This window comes from Rhincodon typus, chromosome 5 (genome assembly GCF_021869965.1).
Source record: "Rhincodon typus isolate 14 chromosome 5, sRhiTyp1.1, whole genome shotgun sequence".
NCBI classification, from domain to species: Eukaryota; Metazoa; Chordata; class Chondrichthyes; order Orectolobiformes; family Rhincodontidae; genus Rhincodon; species Rhincodon typus.
Window position 1 is genome coordinate 117358744 of NC_063336.1, and position 18036 is coordinate 117376779.

General features: G+C 40.5%; 1 protein-coding gene across 1 annotated transcript in view; it reads left to right on the plus strand.

Moving 5' to 3' along the window:
• The window catches only part of otofa (otoferlin a), a 323207-nt gene that overhangs the window by 225399 nt on the left and 79772 nt on the right, over positions 1-18036 (plus strand). The window contains exons 19-26 of the mRNA XM_048597126.1: positions 3937-4057; positions 8127-8227; positions 9309-9399; positions 10430-10546; positions 11110-11262; positions 13923-14112; positions 16019-16143; positions 17332-17466. Of these exons, the coding sequence (XP_048453083.1) occupies positions 3937-4057; positions 8127-8227; positions 9309-9399; positions 10430-10546; positions 11110-11262; positions 13923-14112; positions 16019-16143; positions 17332-17466 (1033 nt within the window). The remainder of the gene's footprint in view (positions 1-3936; positions 4058-8126; positions 8228-9308; positions 9400-10429; positions 10547-11109; positions 11263-13922; positions 14113-16018; positions 16144-17331; positions 17467-18036) is intronic.

Genomic DNA, 18036 nt, shown 5'->3' on the forward strand with positions numbered 1-18036 from the left:
GTGTTACATTGTCATCTTTCCAATCCTCTGACACTTTTCCAGAACCTCCAGATTCTTGGAAGATTACTGCCAGTGCATCCACTGTCTCTGCGGCTCCTTTCTTTGATATCTGAGGGTATATCCCATCAGGTCCACAGCAATTATCAGACTTTAGCCCCATTAGTTTCTCTAGCATTTTTCTCTGGTGATGTTTATTTATTTATTTCCCTCCGTTTGCCCCTTGATTATTGAGTAGTTTTGGAATGCTATCTATATGGACTTCAGTAAGGAGTTCGACAGAATTCCTCATGGTAAACTATTTAGTAAGGTTAGATCAGATAGAAAACAGAGAGAACTACCCATTTGGATACAGAATTGTCTCAAAGGTAGGAGACAGAAGGTGGTAGCGGAAGGTTGCTTTTCAGACTGGAGGCCTGTGACCAGCAGTGTGCTGCAAGGGTAGGTGTTGGGTCCACTGTTTTTTGTCATTTATATAAATGATTCGGATGTAAACATAGGAGATATGATTAGTAAGTTTGCAGATGACACCAAAATTGGTGGTGCAGTGAACAGCAAAGAAGGTTACCCTCGAGTTCAAAGGGTTGTTGATCAGATGGGCCAATGGACCAAGGAGTGGCAGTTGAAGTTTAATTTAGATAAATGTGAAGTGCTGCATTTTGGAAAGGTAAATCAGGGCAGGACTTATACACTTACTGGCAAGGTCCTGGGGAGTGTTGCTGATGAAAGAGAAACAGTGCAGATTCATAGCTCCTTGAAAGTGGAGTTGCAAGTAGACAGGATAGCGAAGAAGGTATGCTTGCCTTTACTGGTCAGTACATTGAGAATAGGAGTTGGGAGATCCAGTTGCAACTGTTGCAATGTACAGGACATTGGTTTGGCCACTTTTTGAATACTACGTTCAATTCTGGTCTCCCTGCTCTAGGAAAGATGTTGTGAAACTTGAAAGGGTTCAGAAAAGATTCACAAGGATGTTGCCAGGGTTGGAGGGTTTGAACTACTGGGGGAGACTGAATAGGCTAGGGCTATTTACTCTGGAGCATTAAAGGCTGAGGGGTGACCTACTAGAAGTTTGTAAAATCACGAGGGGCATGGATAGAGTGAATAGCCAATGGCTTTTCCCCAAGGTAGGTGAGTCCAAAACTAGAGGGCATGGGTTTAAGGTGAGAGGGAAAAGAGTTAAAAGGGACCTAAGGGGCAAATTTTTCACGCAGAGGGTGGTGCGTGTATGGAATGAGCTGCTAGAGGAAGTGGTGGAGGCTGGTACAATTACAACATTTAAAGGGCATCTGGTTGGGCATATGAATAGGAAGGATTTGGATGGATATGGGCCAAATACTGACAAATGGGACTAGATTAATTTAGGATATCTGGTTGGCATGGATAAATTGAACCATAGTGTCTGTTTTCATGCTGTATAGCTGTATGAGTCTATGACCATACTGATACCTTCTACTGTGAAGACTGCTATGAAGTATTCAGCTCCTTTGCCACTTCCTGGTTCCTCAATATTATTTCCCCAGCCTCGCTTTCTAAATGGCTTGTGTTCATTTTGGCGTCTCTTTTACTTATAAATCTAAAGAAGCTCTTGCTGTCTTGATATTTACTGTAAGTTTACCCTCAAGTTTTATTTTCTCCCTCTTTACTTTTAATTTGCCTCTTGTTGGCTTTTAAAACTTTCCCAATCGTCCAACTTACTACTCATCTTTGCTACATCCTTTCTTTCAATTTGATGCAATCCTTAACTTTCCTAGTTGACCATAATTAACTTTTGCCCTTAATCAAGTCCTTCTTCCTCCTCCTATTATTAACATTTATTATTCAATAAATATTTGGCACTTTTAGTTTTTTAGATAACCTCACAGTTTGTCACACTATATTTTACATTCTTGTCCACTCACTCACTCACTCCCACTTGCAACAAAGCAGCCTGATTTTATGTCTCTGTAGTTTCTCTGTTCTATCCTCACTTTATTTATTTATATAATCAACAAAGTTCAGCAAACTAACAAATTTCAGAGTTCAACAACACCAACACTGGTGATTCATATAAAAATTAATTTTTAAGTGTGCTAGTCCATGAAAGAATATCCAGTCCTGTGAATTAATGTGTTATTTCTCATAGCAGGTCTGTGATATACCATTACGCGACATAGAACCGTAAGATATAGGAGCAGAATTAGACCATTTGGCCTTTCAGATCAGCTCTGCTATTCACTCGTGGCTGATATGGTTCTCAGCCCCATTCTCCTGCCTTCCTCTGTCACCCTTGATCCCCTTACTAATCAAGAACCTATATATCTCTGTCTTAAATACACTCAATGACTGGACCTCTACAGCCTTCTGTGACAATGAGTTCCACAGATTCCCCACCCTCTGGCTGAAGGAATTCCTCCTCATCTCAATTGTAAAGCTTCATCCCTTCAGTCTAAGGCTGTGTCCCCAGTCTCTCCTACCAGTGGAGACATCTTCTCCATGTCCACTCTATCCAGGCTTCTCAGTATTTATACGTTTCATCAGATCCTGTTCATCCTTCTAAACTCCATCGAGTACAGACACCGAGTCCTCAACTGCTCCTCATGTGACATGTCCTTCATCCTCAGGATCATTCTTTCAAACATCCTCTGGACCCCCTCCAAAGCCAGCACATCCTTCCTTAGATGTGGGGCCCAAAACTGCTCACACTATTTCAAGTGTGGTCTGACCAGACCCTTATACAGCCTCGGCAGTACATCCCTGCTGTTGTATTCTAGCCCTCTCAACTGCCAACTGCCAACTGAAGCTACATGTTAACCTTAAGAGAATCCTGAACTAGAACTCCCAAGTCCCTTTGTGCGTCAGATTTCTTTCCCCATTGAGAAAATAGTCTTTGCCTCTATTCTTCCCACCAAAGTGCATGACCTCAACTTTCCCACATTGTATTCTATCTGCTGCTACTTTACCACTTCTGCTTGCTGACCAAGTCCTTCTGCAGCCTCTTCACTTCCTCAACATTACCTGTCCCTCCACCTAACTTTGTGTCATCCAGAAACTTAACAACAATGCCCTCTGTTCCTTCACCCAGATCACTAAAGTATGATGTGAATAGTTGTGGACCCAAAACAGACACCTGTGGACCTCTAATCACCCGTTACCATTCTGAAAAAGATCCCTCTATCCCCCCTCTCTGCTCTCTGCCAGCCAATCCTCTATCCATGCCAGCACCTGGGCCCTAACACCATGGACTCATCTTATTTATCAGTCTCCTGTGCAGCATCTTGTCAAAGTCCTTCTGGAAATCCAAATAGATTACGCAGACAAATAAACGTACTCATGATGTCATCACCATATTATGGTATATGACCAAATGGTATAAAGCTCTCAACCCCCATCTGACTGAGCTCTGTCCTCGTGCAGCATGACATATTGAGGCTAGCATACTACAGTACATCTGAATTGCCTAGCTTGAGCGCAGACACACAAGTGCCAGTGATTAAAATGTGAAACATCAGACCCTGCAATAAACGTTTGTTACATTCTTCGTTACTATATGATCCATGTCCTGTCCTTGTGTTATGAGAGCCAACTTCAGTATCACACAGCGTGACAGTAACAGGACGTCAGCATATCATATCATATCCCATCATGGTGGTACCTTATGTCAAAGAGCCATACTCTTATGGCCTGTCAGAGAGCAACAAATAGCGGGCACAATACTGGAGATACTGAGCGTACAATGCCGTTTGTCCATGTATTTTGTCAGTTATTTTTAGTATGAAATAAAATGTTTCAGCCTGTGAAAATAAAACTGCTCTAAGCACAGTGAATAATATTTCTGAAGATGTGAATGATGGTATTAGTTCTGCGTAATTGGAAGTATTTTTCAATTGTGAATTCTCCAGGGGAAAGCAGTATCCATTATAGGAAATGGTCTATTAATCTTGACCTCTTTATTTTCAGAAACTACTTCCATTTGCCATACTTTGAAAAGAAGCCATGCACCTACATCAAAAGCTGGTGGCAAGACCAGCGAAGACGCCTCTACAATGCAAACATTATGGACAAGATTGCAGACAAGCTGGTCAGCATTTCAATATCATTTTGTTTTCTCCTCAGTTTCACGTGTATCTGCTGAATAAATAATCCAGTAATCAGTCATAGTTTCTGACCTAATTCACAGACAGAATGAGTCAAGTGGCATCTTTCTGTGCCATAAATCATCCTGAACCACTGTTCATGAAAATATTTGCGGGAGTGAGATGTCTAAAAATATTGTTGGCAAAACACTGGATCATGAAGATGGAGCATGGTGCCAACCATTTTACGTACAAAGGGTGGATCTGATTCACTCAGTTTTTAATCCCATAGACTTGGAGATGTTTACAGCACAGAACGATAGTAGCCCATAGTGTCTACACCAAGCAATAAAGGTCTGGCTATACTAATCCCATTTTCTGCTGTTGGCCTGGAGATTATAGCAGTGTGTGAATATTTAAATTCTGCTTGAATGCTACAGGAGTATCAGTCTCCACCATCCTGTGTGTGAACACATTTTCCCCTCAACTCTGCTATTGGCCTTCCACCCCAACTTAATCTATGACCCCAGTTATTAACCCATCTACTAACAGAAAAGGTACCGCCTTATCCAACCTATCTACACCACTCATAATAGCCAATGATGATGCTATGTGTGCAATACCTCAGCTGTTTTCAAACTATAATTCAACTCTCTCCTGCAACAGGAGTGCGCTGAGATTTTTGGCCTGCAGTAGATATTTGGGACATGCAGGTTCAGATTTGAAGTAATGATAAAGGCAATTATAATTTTGGAAAGCAATTTACTCTGAGCATTTGTTATACCACAACAGAGTTTGAGTGTTGGATGTTTGTTGCTCCAATACACAGGATAAATATAAAGTAGTTTTAATCAGCTTGTTTGGAAATGTCATTACAAGGTGGGACTTGAATCAGGACCTTCTGGCCCAGAGGTAGGTGCTATCTCTGCACTACATCCAATGAATCCTATATGTACCTTGCAGTGTTAGGGCTGCAGTTTGTCCTCCTGAGCACCCCAGTGTCCAGGCGTGAACTTCAGTCTTTGCTGGTGGTGACAGGTCATCACAGAGTGCCTGCTTTCACATACTGCCTAGTGGCCAAATGAAGAATAACATTTACATAGAGGTTGTACTGGTTCCCGAAGAGCTACCAAGCTAGTCCCATTCTCTAGCCGTATACATAGAACATTACAGCGCAGTACAGGCCCTTCAGCCCTCGATGTTGCGCCAACCTGTGAAACCAATCTGAAGCCCATCTAACCTACACTATTAAGGAAACTGCACTGAATATGTCTAATGTAAGGTGCTTAAATAAGAAAAGAAAGATAAAATAGGGAAATAGTTTTCAAAAAGTTAATTTTAAAGGAGTAATATAATATTTTCAAGTACGCTGATGATACAAATTGAGTGAGATTGAGAATAGTCTGGAGGAAATAAAACAGATTTAAGGTAGTTTCAACAAGTTGATGACAGGTAAATACATGGCAGATACAGTCTAAAGAAAAACCAAAAGAACTGCAGATGCTGTAAATAGAAACAAAAACAAATTGCTGGAAAAGCTCAGCAGGCCTGGCAGCATCTGTGGAGAGAAATCAGAGTTAATGTTTTGGGATTGAATGACCCTTCCTCAGTTTGATATGGATAAGTGTTTGTTAGTTATCCACTTCAGTCGGAAAAACGGAATGATGAATTATTATTTAAGTTGTGATATACTGGGAAAGGCTGATGTACAAAGGGAGCTAGGTCACCAGTCCCTGAAAGCTAATGTGCAGTTGCAACAAGCAGCTGGAGGATCAATGATATGTTAACCTTTGGTGCCATTTTCGAGATGGTTCTGCAGCTCAATGCTGCACTTTGGAGTTTACTAACCCCTTTCACTGCTGTCACTGTGCAGACATTGACTCCACCAGAGCTCATCTCTCAGGGCTCTTTGCTTTCTCCCTCATCGCTCACACAGTGCACCAACTGGAGTGCTCTCAGAATTTCTGCCATGCCTTTCCTTTTTACACATTTTTCTCTCAGTCAGAGCTCACTGCTGTCATGCTCTGCCTTTTTAGCACTGACACCAATCCAATCAGCTGTCATGGTTGTCCAGCAGGGCTCAGTCTAGTGGGTGGGCATATTGCTGAATGGCACCATGCCATGTCAACCTCCCACCTGTCCATGTCTGCATACGCAGCAAACATATTGCACAGGCTTCATCCAAATGGCCATGTCTCAAAGCCTAAGGGGGGAGTCATCCTTAGTCAGGTCAAGGGAGACAGCCCTCAGTCAGGGAGCCCTGGAACAGTAAGTCGGGGGCATCACCTGCTATCAGTCCAGGGGCTTGGACATGGTCAGTGGGACATCAGGGTCGGGCGTCCACCTTGATACAGTCTGGAGAATGGGTCATGGTCAATCCTGCAATCCCAGTGTAACCAGTCCAGGGAGCAATAGTAAGTCTGTTGGAGAGCTGCACAGAGATCAGTCAGATGCATGCCTGAAGCTAACACTAGGAGGTTTAAAAAAAACCTACAGTGAGCAGAATGCGTGCAATTTGTGCTCACTGACATTCAAAATCAGTAAATCCCACATTGGGCTGACTGGCAGCTTGGGCCTGCAGGGGGGCAGATTGGGAAAAGAAGTCAATCTGAAGGGTGCTCAACAATGGCTGTTCCCCTGCTCTCCACAACGTTCTCCCCAAATTTCCTAAAAGCATTTTGTTGAAAGGTAACAGTTGTCCAAATAGACTGAGGCCACAGTTAATGCACAGGCTTGCACATTACCAGGAGGGTCAATTATTTGTTTGTACACACCATGAGTGTCACAGGAAGATGAAATATACACACCATGACCTAGATTTTCATGGCTCCAAATTTTTCAGAATGTGAGATTTAAAAATGACAGCTGGAACCAAATTCCACAACCTCCCAATACCCAGTGTACCCAGTTTTTGGTGACACAAGTTAAGAGTGGGAGGGTTGTGAGCTCATGTCCTACATTTCTGACTTGCCGAGCTCCATTCTGAAGGTCTGGATCTCTTAGACCCCCACAGACCAACTTTACCATGCCTCATGGTTCACAGACAGTCAAAGGAGCAGTCACCCATTATCTGGATTCAGAAGTCTTTTGAAATGTCACATCATACAGCTAACCAATAACCTCCATGCTGCCAACTGATACAAGACCCCACCTCCCATCCTGCACAATCCTCCTTGTCAATTCACTGCCTTACTCATACCAAAGGCTCCACATACCATCCCGTACCTACTCCTGGCACTCCCATGTCAATTCACAAAGTACACATTCTGAATGGAATAAATGAACCATATAGTGAAGATGGTATTTGTGATACTGCTTTAAAAATACCTATTTATAATCTTCCTTCAGAAACAGCTGTTGCTCCAACTTAGAAAATATCAACGATGCAGATCTCCAAAGTACCAATCACAGAATCTAGAGGCACATGACACCTCTTTGTAAGAAAAAAAAGAACAGCAGATCCTAGAAATCTGAAACAAAAACAGAATTTTCTGGAGAAACTCCCAGGTCTGGCAGCAGAGTTAATGTTTCGGGTCCAATTTTGATGAAGGGTCACTGGACCCAGAATGTTGACCCTGCTTTCTTTGTACAGATGTTGCTAGACCTGCTGAGTTTCCCAACTATTTTTAAATTTCCTAATTAACCTGTTCAGAAATGTTATAATAAACCTCTGGAGTAGATAGGACAGTACAGTCCCTTCAGCCCACAATGAACCCAAGTTAGGAAAATTCCCAACTTCAACTACCCATCTCAAAGACAGGGATAGGTAGCTGCAATTGGGAAATTTCCAAATTCCGGTTTGCGTCCCACCTGCGCCATTATATCCCTACGTAATTAAAGTTTTGTACAGTATAGCTGTCAGAAAAGAATGTCATCTACCCAAGGGTCTTTCAAGGGCAATTGAAATGTTTGAATATTCCTAAGAATTCTGCAATCATGAAGTTGTTCCTATTTAGGAGTTAGTCAGCAGTGAAGAGTTGTATTCTGATAGAGTTAGCAACATGCTGCTTATCTCGTTCTCTGTTGTTACTGCTGGTGTATTAATTAATAATATACTCCAATTCCTGCCAATAGGAGGAGGGCCTCAATGATGTTCAGGAGATCCTGAAGACGGAGAAACCCCACCCAGAGCGTCGGCTCCGAGGTGTCCTGGAGGAATTGAGCATTGGTTGCAGGTGGGTACATATAGAGATTAACATTACATAAGAATTAGCAGCAGGAGTAGGCTATCTGGCCCCTTGAGCCCGCTCTGCCAATCAATAAGATCATGGCTGATCTTTTCATGGACTCAGCTCCACTTACCCAACCAATCACCATGACCCTTAATTCCTTTACTGTTCAAAAATCTACCTATCTTTGCCTTAAAAACATTCAATCAGGTAGCCTCACCTGCTTCACTGGGCAGGTAATTCCACGGATTCACCCTTTGGGTGAAGAAGTTCCTCGTAAGCTCTGCCCTAAATCTGCTCCCCCTTATTTTGAGGCTATGCTGCCTCATTCTAGTTTTACACGTTACAGATTAGTTTATTAAAACAACAATAGTATTTACTGCTGTAAAATAGCTTTGTCTCTTTGTCAATTTGGTCAATCTACCAATTCTGAATTCTTCTAAAATTTATCAACAAAAACAAAACTAGTTGGCAAAATATTGAAGGATGGCTTTAGCAGTTTAATTTTGAAAGCTTTTCAACTGTCACCTGAAGTAAGCAATACCTTACAATGCCTGTGAGATTTTTATTTTGCTCTTTGTTGGCATTGTAATTTTAATTCTGTATTTTTCAGCAGTGTCTTTGCTCATCCCAGCGATATATTGCATTGAAAAGTCAGTATTCTTCATTATCCATGTACCCATGCTACAGCCTCAATGTTAATCTGACTCAGCTGGTAGAGACAAATGGCCTGGGTTTAAGTTTAAGATCAGCACCAAAGGGTTAGTGCATTGTCACAGGTTCTGATCTTTACTTGAAGTGTTAACCTGAGGTCAGGCCTTCTTGCTGCTGGTGAATAGGAAAGACCCTATGCCACTGTTGGAAGGAGAGCGAGCAGTTTTCTTTGTATCCTGCACAGAATACCTTCCTCTAAGAGCTTAATGCTGTTTATGGAATTATGAAGTGCTTCGAGCCATTCCTGATCACTGATAATGTGTTTTATAAATGAGATTGATAACAGATATTGTAACTTCCTTGTTTATCATTCATCCAAACCACTTCAAGAGAAATTCACTCTGTGTCTAAACACTTCTTATTCTCCCTACAGCCGTTTTGTGTCACTGGCAAACAAGGATCAAAGTACATCAGGGAGGACAAAACTGGATAGGGAGAGGCTTAAATCCTGCATAAGAGAAATGGTATGTTCAATGTATCTGAAGTTTTACAAACCACGTATAACAAGATACTTTAATGAGAAACTAAAGACATGAGTATTTTTTAAAAGATGCATGAGATCCTCACGCAGTTTAATGAAATCATTCTGCACAGAAATGGTATCAGATTCAGAAGACTTGAATGCTCCTATTTTATAGCTTGGGAAACAAGGCAAAGATTCTGTCAAAATGTCTCAACTCCAAAACATTAATCTTTTTATGGTCCTGATATTAATGGACCAGTTCTGAATCTGGAGTATTTTCTATTGTTATTCTGAGATTTTCAGCATTTAGGATTTTATGTTCATTTTATTCCTATTCTCACCTGAAATCAGCCAATTTAATGTAGCTGGGGCCAATTGATGTCATGCAATGTGAGAAATCCTGTCAATGTCTATTATTTGCAGTTGATTTGTGGAACAGGCTTAAGAGGCTGAATAGCCATTTGCTCTTATAATCCAAATGCACCAATTTTGCACAGTCGCTCCCAGAGGCAGTTGCTGAGTGAATTTAAACAAAGCAAATCATTTGTGGTAAAAATAATGTTGCTATCTGCAGTCAATAAATTTAGCATTTCTGATTTTTCTTCATAACTCCTATTGACTACATGCCCGGCCCTTTGTTACAGCTTGAGATCATTTTAAAATCTTGCTCTCCCATCTCTGTTAAAACTCACATCAGACAAGAGTTCAGATGGCAGTACCACTTACATTTAGCTTCTAGAAAGTGACATTTATTTCCACCAAATCTATTTTTCAGAATTTTTCAGGGAAACCTGTTTAAATTGTACCACAGATGCTTTGTCAAATAAATATTACTGCTATTCATAAATAAGAACGGTCAATCGATAACACTGTGGAAATATTTTTATGAAATTTTGGAAGTTTATATTCAGGGACAGGAATAAATGTAAGAAACAATGTGAAAGTTGTGAATTTGAAATTATTAATCTTCTTTCTGGAGACAAAATATCGTAATCTTTATGCTAAACCGCTGCATATCCATCAAACTGCAGGAGAACATGGCACAGCAAGCGAAGACGATGAGAACGCAGGTAAAGAAGAACACACTAAAGGACAAACTTAAACAGGTCCACGTGTTTCTTCATAAACTCCGCTTTATGGCTGATGAGGTAGGAAATTTACCTACAAGCACGATGTACAAAATATAATTTACTTTGCATGGAATATGCAGCACTACAATTGAATTGTATGTGTAGAAATTAATGCCTAGCAATTTTGTCAAAGAATAAATAAAGAAAATAGTGTCAAAATAAGATTTGCAGAGTTTTTCAGAATTTCCTGTTTTTTATTTTCAAATTTCCAGCATTTGCAGAGTTTTACTTTTATAGTATCTGAGTATCCCTGCTCATTCCTGCTTAGTGTTAATAACTCACTATTCTCTCCTCTCAGGGGAGCAACCTTACCATGTCCTTTTGCTGATGTATTTGCAGAATAATTCAGTAGTCTCTCTCATATACCCTTGCTGCACTCTTTTTCATCTTCTCTTCACCTCTCCTTATTTTCTCCTAAACCAATATTTGTATTCTGCTGATTACATCAGTGAGCCCTCTTCTTCAATTTTAATTTTGTTTTGAATGTATTGACACAGCCCTCCTAACCCTCACCCCTCTATCATTACTTTTGAGGTAACTTCTTTCAATACCTTTACTAATGTAGTGAATTGATTTTGCAGCCTCAGCATAGCATCCCTGAAATATTCATCTGGATGATGAGCAACAACAAACGGATTGCATATGCTCGAATTCCATCCAAGGATATTCTTTATTCCATAGTAGATGAAGAAACAGGCAAAGATTGTGGCAAAGTTAAGACCGTGTTTCTCAAGGTAATGTCGTCCCACTTGGGGAATCTAAACAGCTGCTATCCCAGAGCAAGATTTATTGGGAGGATTTGACTTCCTGAAGCCCAAACAGCAAATGCCCTTTAGAAACAGGAAGCTCCTTGGGAGATTTTGACCAATAATAAAAACGATTGACCCCCATTTCCATTTTACTACCGACACCCACTTAAATTTGAAGGGGCCCAAGGCCCGCTCAGCTGCAGAAGAGGATCTATTTGATGGTTGGGGTGAGCCCAAAGGGAGCAGAGGCTCAGATTTCCGTTGTGGAGCCTGGAGGAGCATTCAGCACAGCAGACAGGTCAGGTTGAATTAGCCACCCCTTACCTGATCACAAGCACAGCAATAGGACTTTGTGATCTTCAACTCAGGAAGATGCAACAGGGTTACAAACTCGGTAGTAATGCTTTACAATTGTTACACAGCAGTAATGCATTACAGTGATCACATGGCAGTAATGCTGTACAATACTTACACAGCAGTAATGCATTTCAGTGGTCACATGGCAGTAGTGCTGTAGAATACTTACACAGCAGTAATGCAGAAGGATTTCAAGGAGAAAACCAGCCACATCACATCAACACAATTGGTTTAATGGACAATTTAGCGCAGCTCCACCAGAATCATTCACATTATAGAAATACATTTAAAAGCCTCATGTTCTTCTGAAGTTTTAGTCTAATTCCCTGTTTTAATATGTCATACAAACTGTCAACATCACGAAAGTTTAAAAGAAACAAGGATTTTCTCATTCTGAATGAATACAGAGCTCTGGAATGCAAGTACATTCAAAATATAGCTGTAGTGATTGAATTGGCTGAAGAGGAACAAAATGGTTTAATTTTATTTGTTGTTAAACTGTCTGGATGCTGACATTTCATAAATTTCACTTTGAAAAGTATTTCACTGGCTGTGAAGGGCATTGGGATGTTCTGAAATTGTGAAATATGCTAAATAAATGAATGTTTTTCCCTCTTCCTCACGATAACCATTAATATTTCCGTGGTCAGAACTGAGACTTTAATAGCCTGAATTGCACTGTACTTTAAATGAATACAGAATAAGGTGCAGGAAAACAAGTGCATCATCATAATAATAATAAAATTATCCTCTCCTCCTGCAGTCTTATTATCAACAGATTTAGAAGAAAAGCAATGGCATAGTGGTATTATCCATAGGCTATTAATCCAGAGACCCAGCTAATGTTCTGGGAACTTGGGTTCAAATCCCATGACAGCAGATGGTGGAATTTTATTTCAATAAAAATCAGGAGTCTAATAGTGACCATAAAACCATTGTTGATTGTCAGGAAAAACCTATCTGGATCACTGATGTCCTTTAGGAAAGTAAATCTACTATCCTGACCTGGTCTGGCCTACATGTAACTCAGGCCTACATGTAACTCAGACCCACAGCAATGTAAAATCCGAAAGAACTGCAGGTTCTGTAAATCAGGAACAGAAACAGAAGTTTCTGGAAAAGCTCAGCAGGTCCGGCAGCATCCGAAATCAGAGTTAACGTTTCAGGTCCTGTGACCCTTCCTCAGAACTGAAACATTAACTCGGTTTTTTCCTTCACAGATGCTGCCAGACCTGCTGAGCTTTTCCAGCAACTTCTGTTTCTGTTCCCACAGCAATGTGGTTGACTCTCAACCCTGGGCAAAATTGGGGGCGGACAATAAATACTGGCCTGGCCAGTGACATCCACATCTCATGAATGAATGAAAAAAAAGTATAAATATTTGAAAAAAGAATTGTTGGGACAACGGGACTGACAGACTAAGTTTTGCCAGTAAGTTGTATGGCCTCCTGCTGGCCTATACAATTCTACTGGTGCAAAATCCCTCCTGAAACTGTCCTTATTACTTATAAGTGCACATTTACTTTCCTGTGTCAATCCACCCTTGAATGACAGACTTATGTTCACGTTCATATCATATGCAACATTTTGTGAGCATTGTGACGGTAGCCTGCTGAAAGAGCTTTTCATCTTATCACACCTATCATTTAATCTTAGGTTGATTCTCTCTTTTTTTAATAGTGCTCACTTTGTTTTTTGCCCTATGTGCCCTCAGCATCCATCCAGAACTCCTGCCTCCTCCATCATCAGCATAAAAACCATCCCTTTCCCACCTCCTGTTCGAAAGAACAGCCATATTGGACTTAAAACACTCACTTTGTTTTCACTCTCCAAAGATGCTGCCAGGCATTTTGAGTTTTTCCAGAACTTTCTGCTTTTACAGCTGAAAGATTTGTCATGGAAGGCCAATTTCTCAATGGGAACTTTATGCCTTTTTTATTTTGCTGCATTCAGAAACTCCGATACCTTTTTCCACTTTCCAGTCTTACAGAACCGTTGACTAATTATAAAGCCTTGCTTAACTGCTATGTGTGTAACTTAATAATCCTGCTGTTATTCCACATTTGTCATGTTGGTGATTGGGAGAAAATGATACGCACTCTTTGGAAACAGAGCAGGGTTTGAAAAGTGTTTAAGACTGTCTTAGTAAAGTGATTGGGATTATCCAAGAAAGGATGCTTAGGCCACTTATGTCATGAAGCGTGTTTTTAGGAGGCAAAATCACTAGAGTGCAAATTCATTTTCATTTTGTTAAAATCATTGTCATATACGAGTTGCCTTATTTGCAGCTCCCAGGAAAACGAGGCTTTGGGACTGCAGGTTGGACTGTTCAAGCTAAAATCGAGGTTTACTTTTGGCTGGGATTAAATAAGCAACGGAAGGATTTCCTGAGTGGCCTGCCCAGTGGATACGAAGAGAACAAAGCAGTCAAGGGCCAAGGATTGCAGCCCTTCCCTCCTATAAGTCTGACCTATACCAGTAAGTACTGAGTTCGAAAATAAGTGTTTAACCAATGCAGCTGTGACAATGCTGTCACTTTAAAACATTATTTTGTCCTGGTATTTTTTTTTGAAGAGAGATTGTAAGGTAGAGGCGATGAACTGGCTACTAGGGACGACTTGAGTAACAACTTGTGAGGCCTTGGATGTTTTTTTAAAAGTTGGAGCAATGGAAGCAGCTGAATGGGTGTGGGCAGCTCTCTCAGATCCAGATTTCTGGGTTTTGGGCTTTTCAGTAACAGCAGAAACCTTTGGGGTCTCAAAAGAGTTGGAGCTTCAGTGAATGATTCCGAGCTGCTGTTCTCTCTGAACCTTCTCGTTATTTTGCCTTCCCTCCTGGAATGGAGAACCGCATGTAAGAATCTGTGTCTGAATTTACCTTTTTGCCAAGGGGTGTATTTATGGGATGTTACTATTTTGGAACAGTTAATTAGCAATAGGTACTGGATCTATTATTCAGTTAAGTTTTCCAATAGTTAAGTTATACAGTCATAGATATAAACAGCACAGAAAAAGACCCTTCGGTCCAACTCATCCATGCCGACCAAATCTAGTCCCATTTGCCAGCATTTGTCCCATATCTCTCTAAAACCTTTCTATTCATATGCCCATCCAGATGACTTTTAAATGTTGAAACCATACCAGCTTCCACCACTTCCTCTGGCAGCTCATTCTACGTATGCACTACTCTCTGCATGAAAAAGTTGCCCCCAAGTTCCTTTTATATCTTTTCCCTCTCACCTTAAACCTATGCCATCTAGTTTTGGACTCCCCTACCCCAGGGAAAAGACTTTCCCTATTTACACTATCCACACCCCTCCTGATTTTATAAACGTCCATAAGGTCATCCCTCAGCCTTCAACACTCCAGGGAAAATAGTCCCAGCCTATTCAGCCTCTCCCTATAGTTCAAACCCTCCAACCCTGGCAATATCCTTGTACATCTTTTCTGGACACTTTTCCAAGTTTCTCAACATCCTTCCTATAGCAGGGAGCCCAGAATTGCACACAGTATTCCAAAGGTGGCCATACCAATGTCCTGTCCAGCTACAACATGACCTGCCAACTCCTATACTCGATGCACTGACCAATAAAGGCAAGTGTACCAAACGCCGCCTTCACCGTCCTATTTACCTGCAACTCTACTTGAAGGAAATATGAACATGCACTCCAAGTTCTCTTTGTTCAGCAACATTCCCCATGACATTACCATTAAGTTTACAAGTCCTACCCTGATTTGCCTTTCCAAAATGCAGCACCTCACATTTATCTAAATTAAACTCCATCTGCCAATCCTGGGCCCATTGGTCCATCTAATCAAGATCCCGTTGTACTCTGAGGTAACCACCTCCGCTGTCCAATATGCGTCCAATTTTAGTGTCACCTGCAATCTTACTAACCATACCTCCTATTACCTTCCTCTTTCTTTTGTTTGTATTTTAACCACAGTGTACAATAAAATTGTGTTTTGCTTAACACCATGTAGTTTGAACATCACATCGCATCTGAAAGTTTCACATCTATCTTTAAAATAAGAAAAAGTTAGTATCTAGGCTGTCTTCTTAAAATATTTTGAGGAGGTCTGTTCTGGTCCATAACACAGCATTCTGATCATAATGCATATAATTGAAGGATGAGTTAGTTGGGGGTAAGGAGTTGAAGAGCTACATAATGTTATTTTGAGTAAAAAAAGTCTTCCACTTTATTTTGAACAAGTTTTGACCAAAGTATTGTTGCCACTTTTAAGGCACGAAATTCTTTAAAGATTCAAGTTACTCTTTCTTTTTGAAATGGAATGTCCGCAACGTTTAAGCATGATATGAGAATTTTCTTTGCCTATCTTGGATTAAGTTATATTTCTTACTGGGTTTTTTATTGCCGAAACAGAGAAGCAGCTCTTCCAGCTCCGAGTTCACATGTACCAAGCACGAAGTCTGTGTGCTGCCGATAGCAGTGGCCTGTCAGATCCTTTTGCACGTGTCTTCTTCTCTACACAGAGCCAATGCACTGAGGTAATCACATACAACCCAAATGGAACATTTTCTATCAAAGAAATTCTCCAACCTGATACATGTTCCTTTTGTTAACACTAGGAAATAGTTGCAGGAAATTAAAGCTCATACTAATTTAGCTTTTACTGAAAACATGATTCCCTTCCTATCAGCATTGTAGATGTACCCATACCATATGGACTGCTGTTGTTTTGACCACCTTCACCTTCTCAAGGGCATTTAGGCTGGGCAACAAATGCTAATCTTGCCAATGACATTGACATCTCCACAATCAAAATTTAATAAATTCATTAATTGAGCAATGTTCACATCCCAAGCAATATTCCTTCTCAGTGCCTGGAGGGGCAGCCAGTTTCATTGCATATATGTCTCTTTGTCAAAGTACCTTACTAACATCTGGGTTAAACAGTTGACAATGAGTATGGGACTTGCAAGATATCGTATATGGGATTTTCCACTGCACTAAACAGAAATATTCATCAGGTATTTGATGTGGAAACATTTCAGTTCAGGATAACAATGACAGGATCGATCTTGTTTTAGATTATTAAACTTGAGTGGTATCCCTACACACAACTGGTGGAGAGGGCTGGGATGGGAGCAAAGCCAAGGTTTCTTTCTATCTGTGCTAGTCTGCTGCAGATTTAGATCAGTGAGCCGAGTCCCCGAAGGACTGAATAAGCAATCCATATTAGCCTCAAGAGCGGCATTGATAGGAGCAGAGGAGAATATCATTAGTGTACCTTCTCAGTTCAGCAATAATATGAGATAGTTGGTACCCTGTTTATTTAGTTTAAAATTATGTACCAATCTTCTGTGACTTTCTCTTCTGTAACTTTCCCTTCAGTGAAAATTCGCAATTCATTTGGTATGCTTAAGAATCAAGGCTAATATGAAGTTTAGTGACAGTGACATTGGTTCTCCCATATTTGGTTGATGGGCAATTATAGGAATTTGTGATTCTGAAAAGAAAGGTCACCCACAAGCATTTCCTACAGATAGCACTGCCCCAATGTCCTTTCCATGATTTTTTTACAATTTTACCAGGTATGCATGAGAGCAAAGATTTTGGAATGCCTTGTACCATGGCTGATAGAAATGTCAGTGATGAATTACGGAAATTGTTATAGGAATTAAATCAAAAATATGTAGAATTGGTCTTCAGTTTCACCAATTTGTTATCCACAGGTTTTGCAGGAGACTCTATGCCCGACATGGGACCAGTTGCTGGTGTTTGATAATGTTGAGCTATATGGTGAAGCACAGGAACTTAGAGATGACCCTCCCATTGTTGTCATTGAAATTTATGACCAGGATACTGTGGTAAGGAGTCCTAATGATTGGATTTTTCAGCCAGTTAGAAATTCCAGTCATGTCAGTATGTGTACAAGTATTTTTCATTGTCGTCGACAATGAATATTAATAGTTTGATGAAAGTATAAGTGTATCTACTTAATTAGGCATGTACAAAGATTGTCATGTGTTCTGATGGTTTTCAAGAACTTGCAGCCTGAAAAGCTCCTTGAACCAATGAACACCTTCATTCATAGAAAAGACAGTATATCTCTAATTCTGTCGAAAACTGAAAGTTAAAACTCCAGAAAATTAATCTTAGCTGATACATTCTTGATCAGTTGCTCTCCCTGATTTAAGACTTTCATAATCTCAGTGGACTAAGAGCCACAATAGAATTCAGACATCCCTGTTTTGCCTTGTAATCTTATAGCTCTCAATCCAGTCCTAAGTAGGCACTCAGAGATTGTAGGAACTGCAGATGTTGGAGAATCTGAGACAACAAGGTGTAGAGTTGGATGAACACAGCAGGCCAAGCAGCATCAGAGGAGCAGGAAAGCTGATGTTTCGGGCCTAGACCCTTCTTCAGAAATGGGGGAG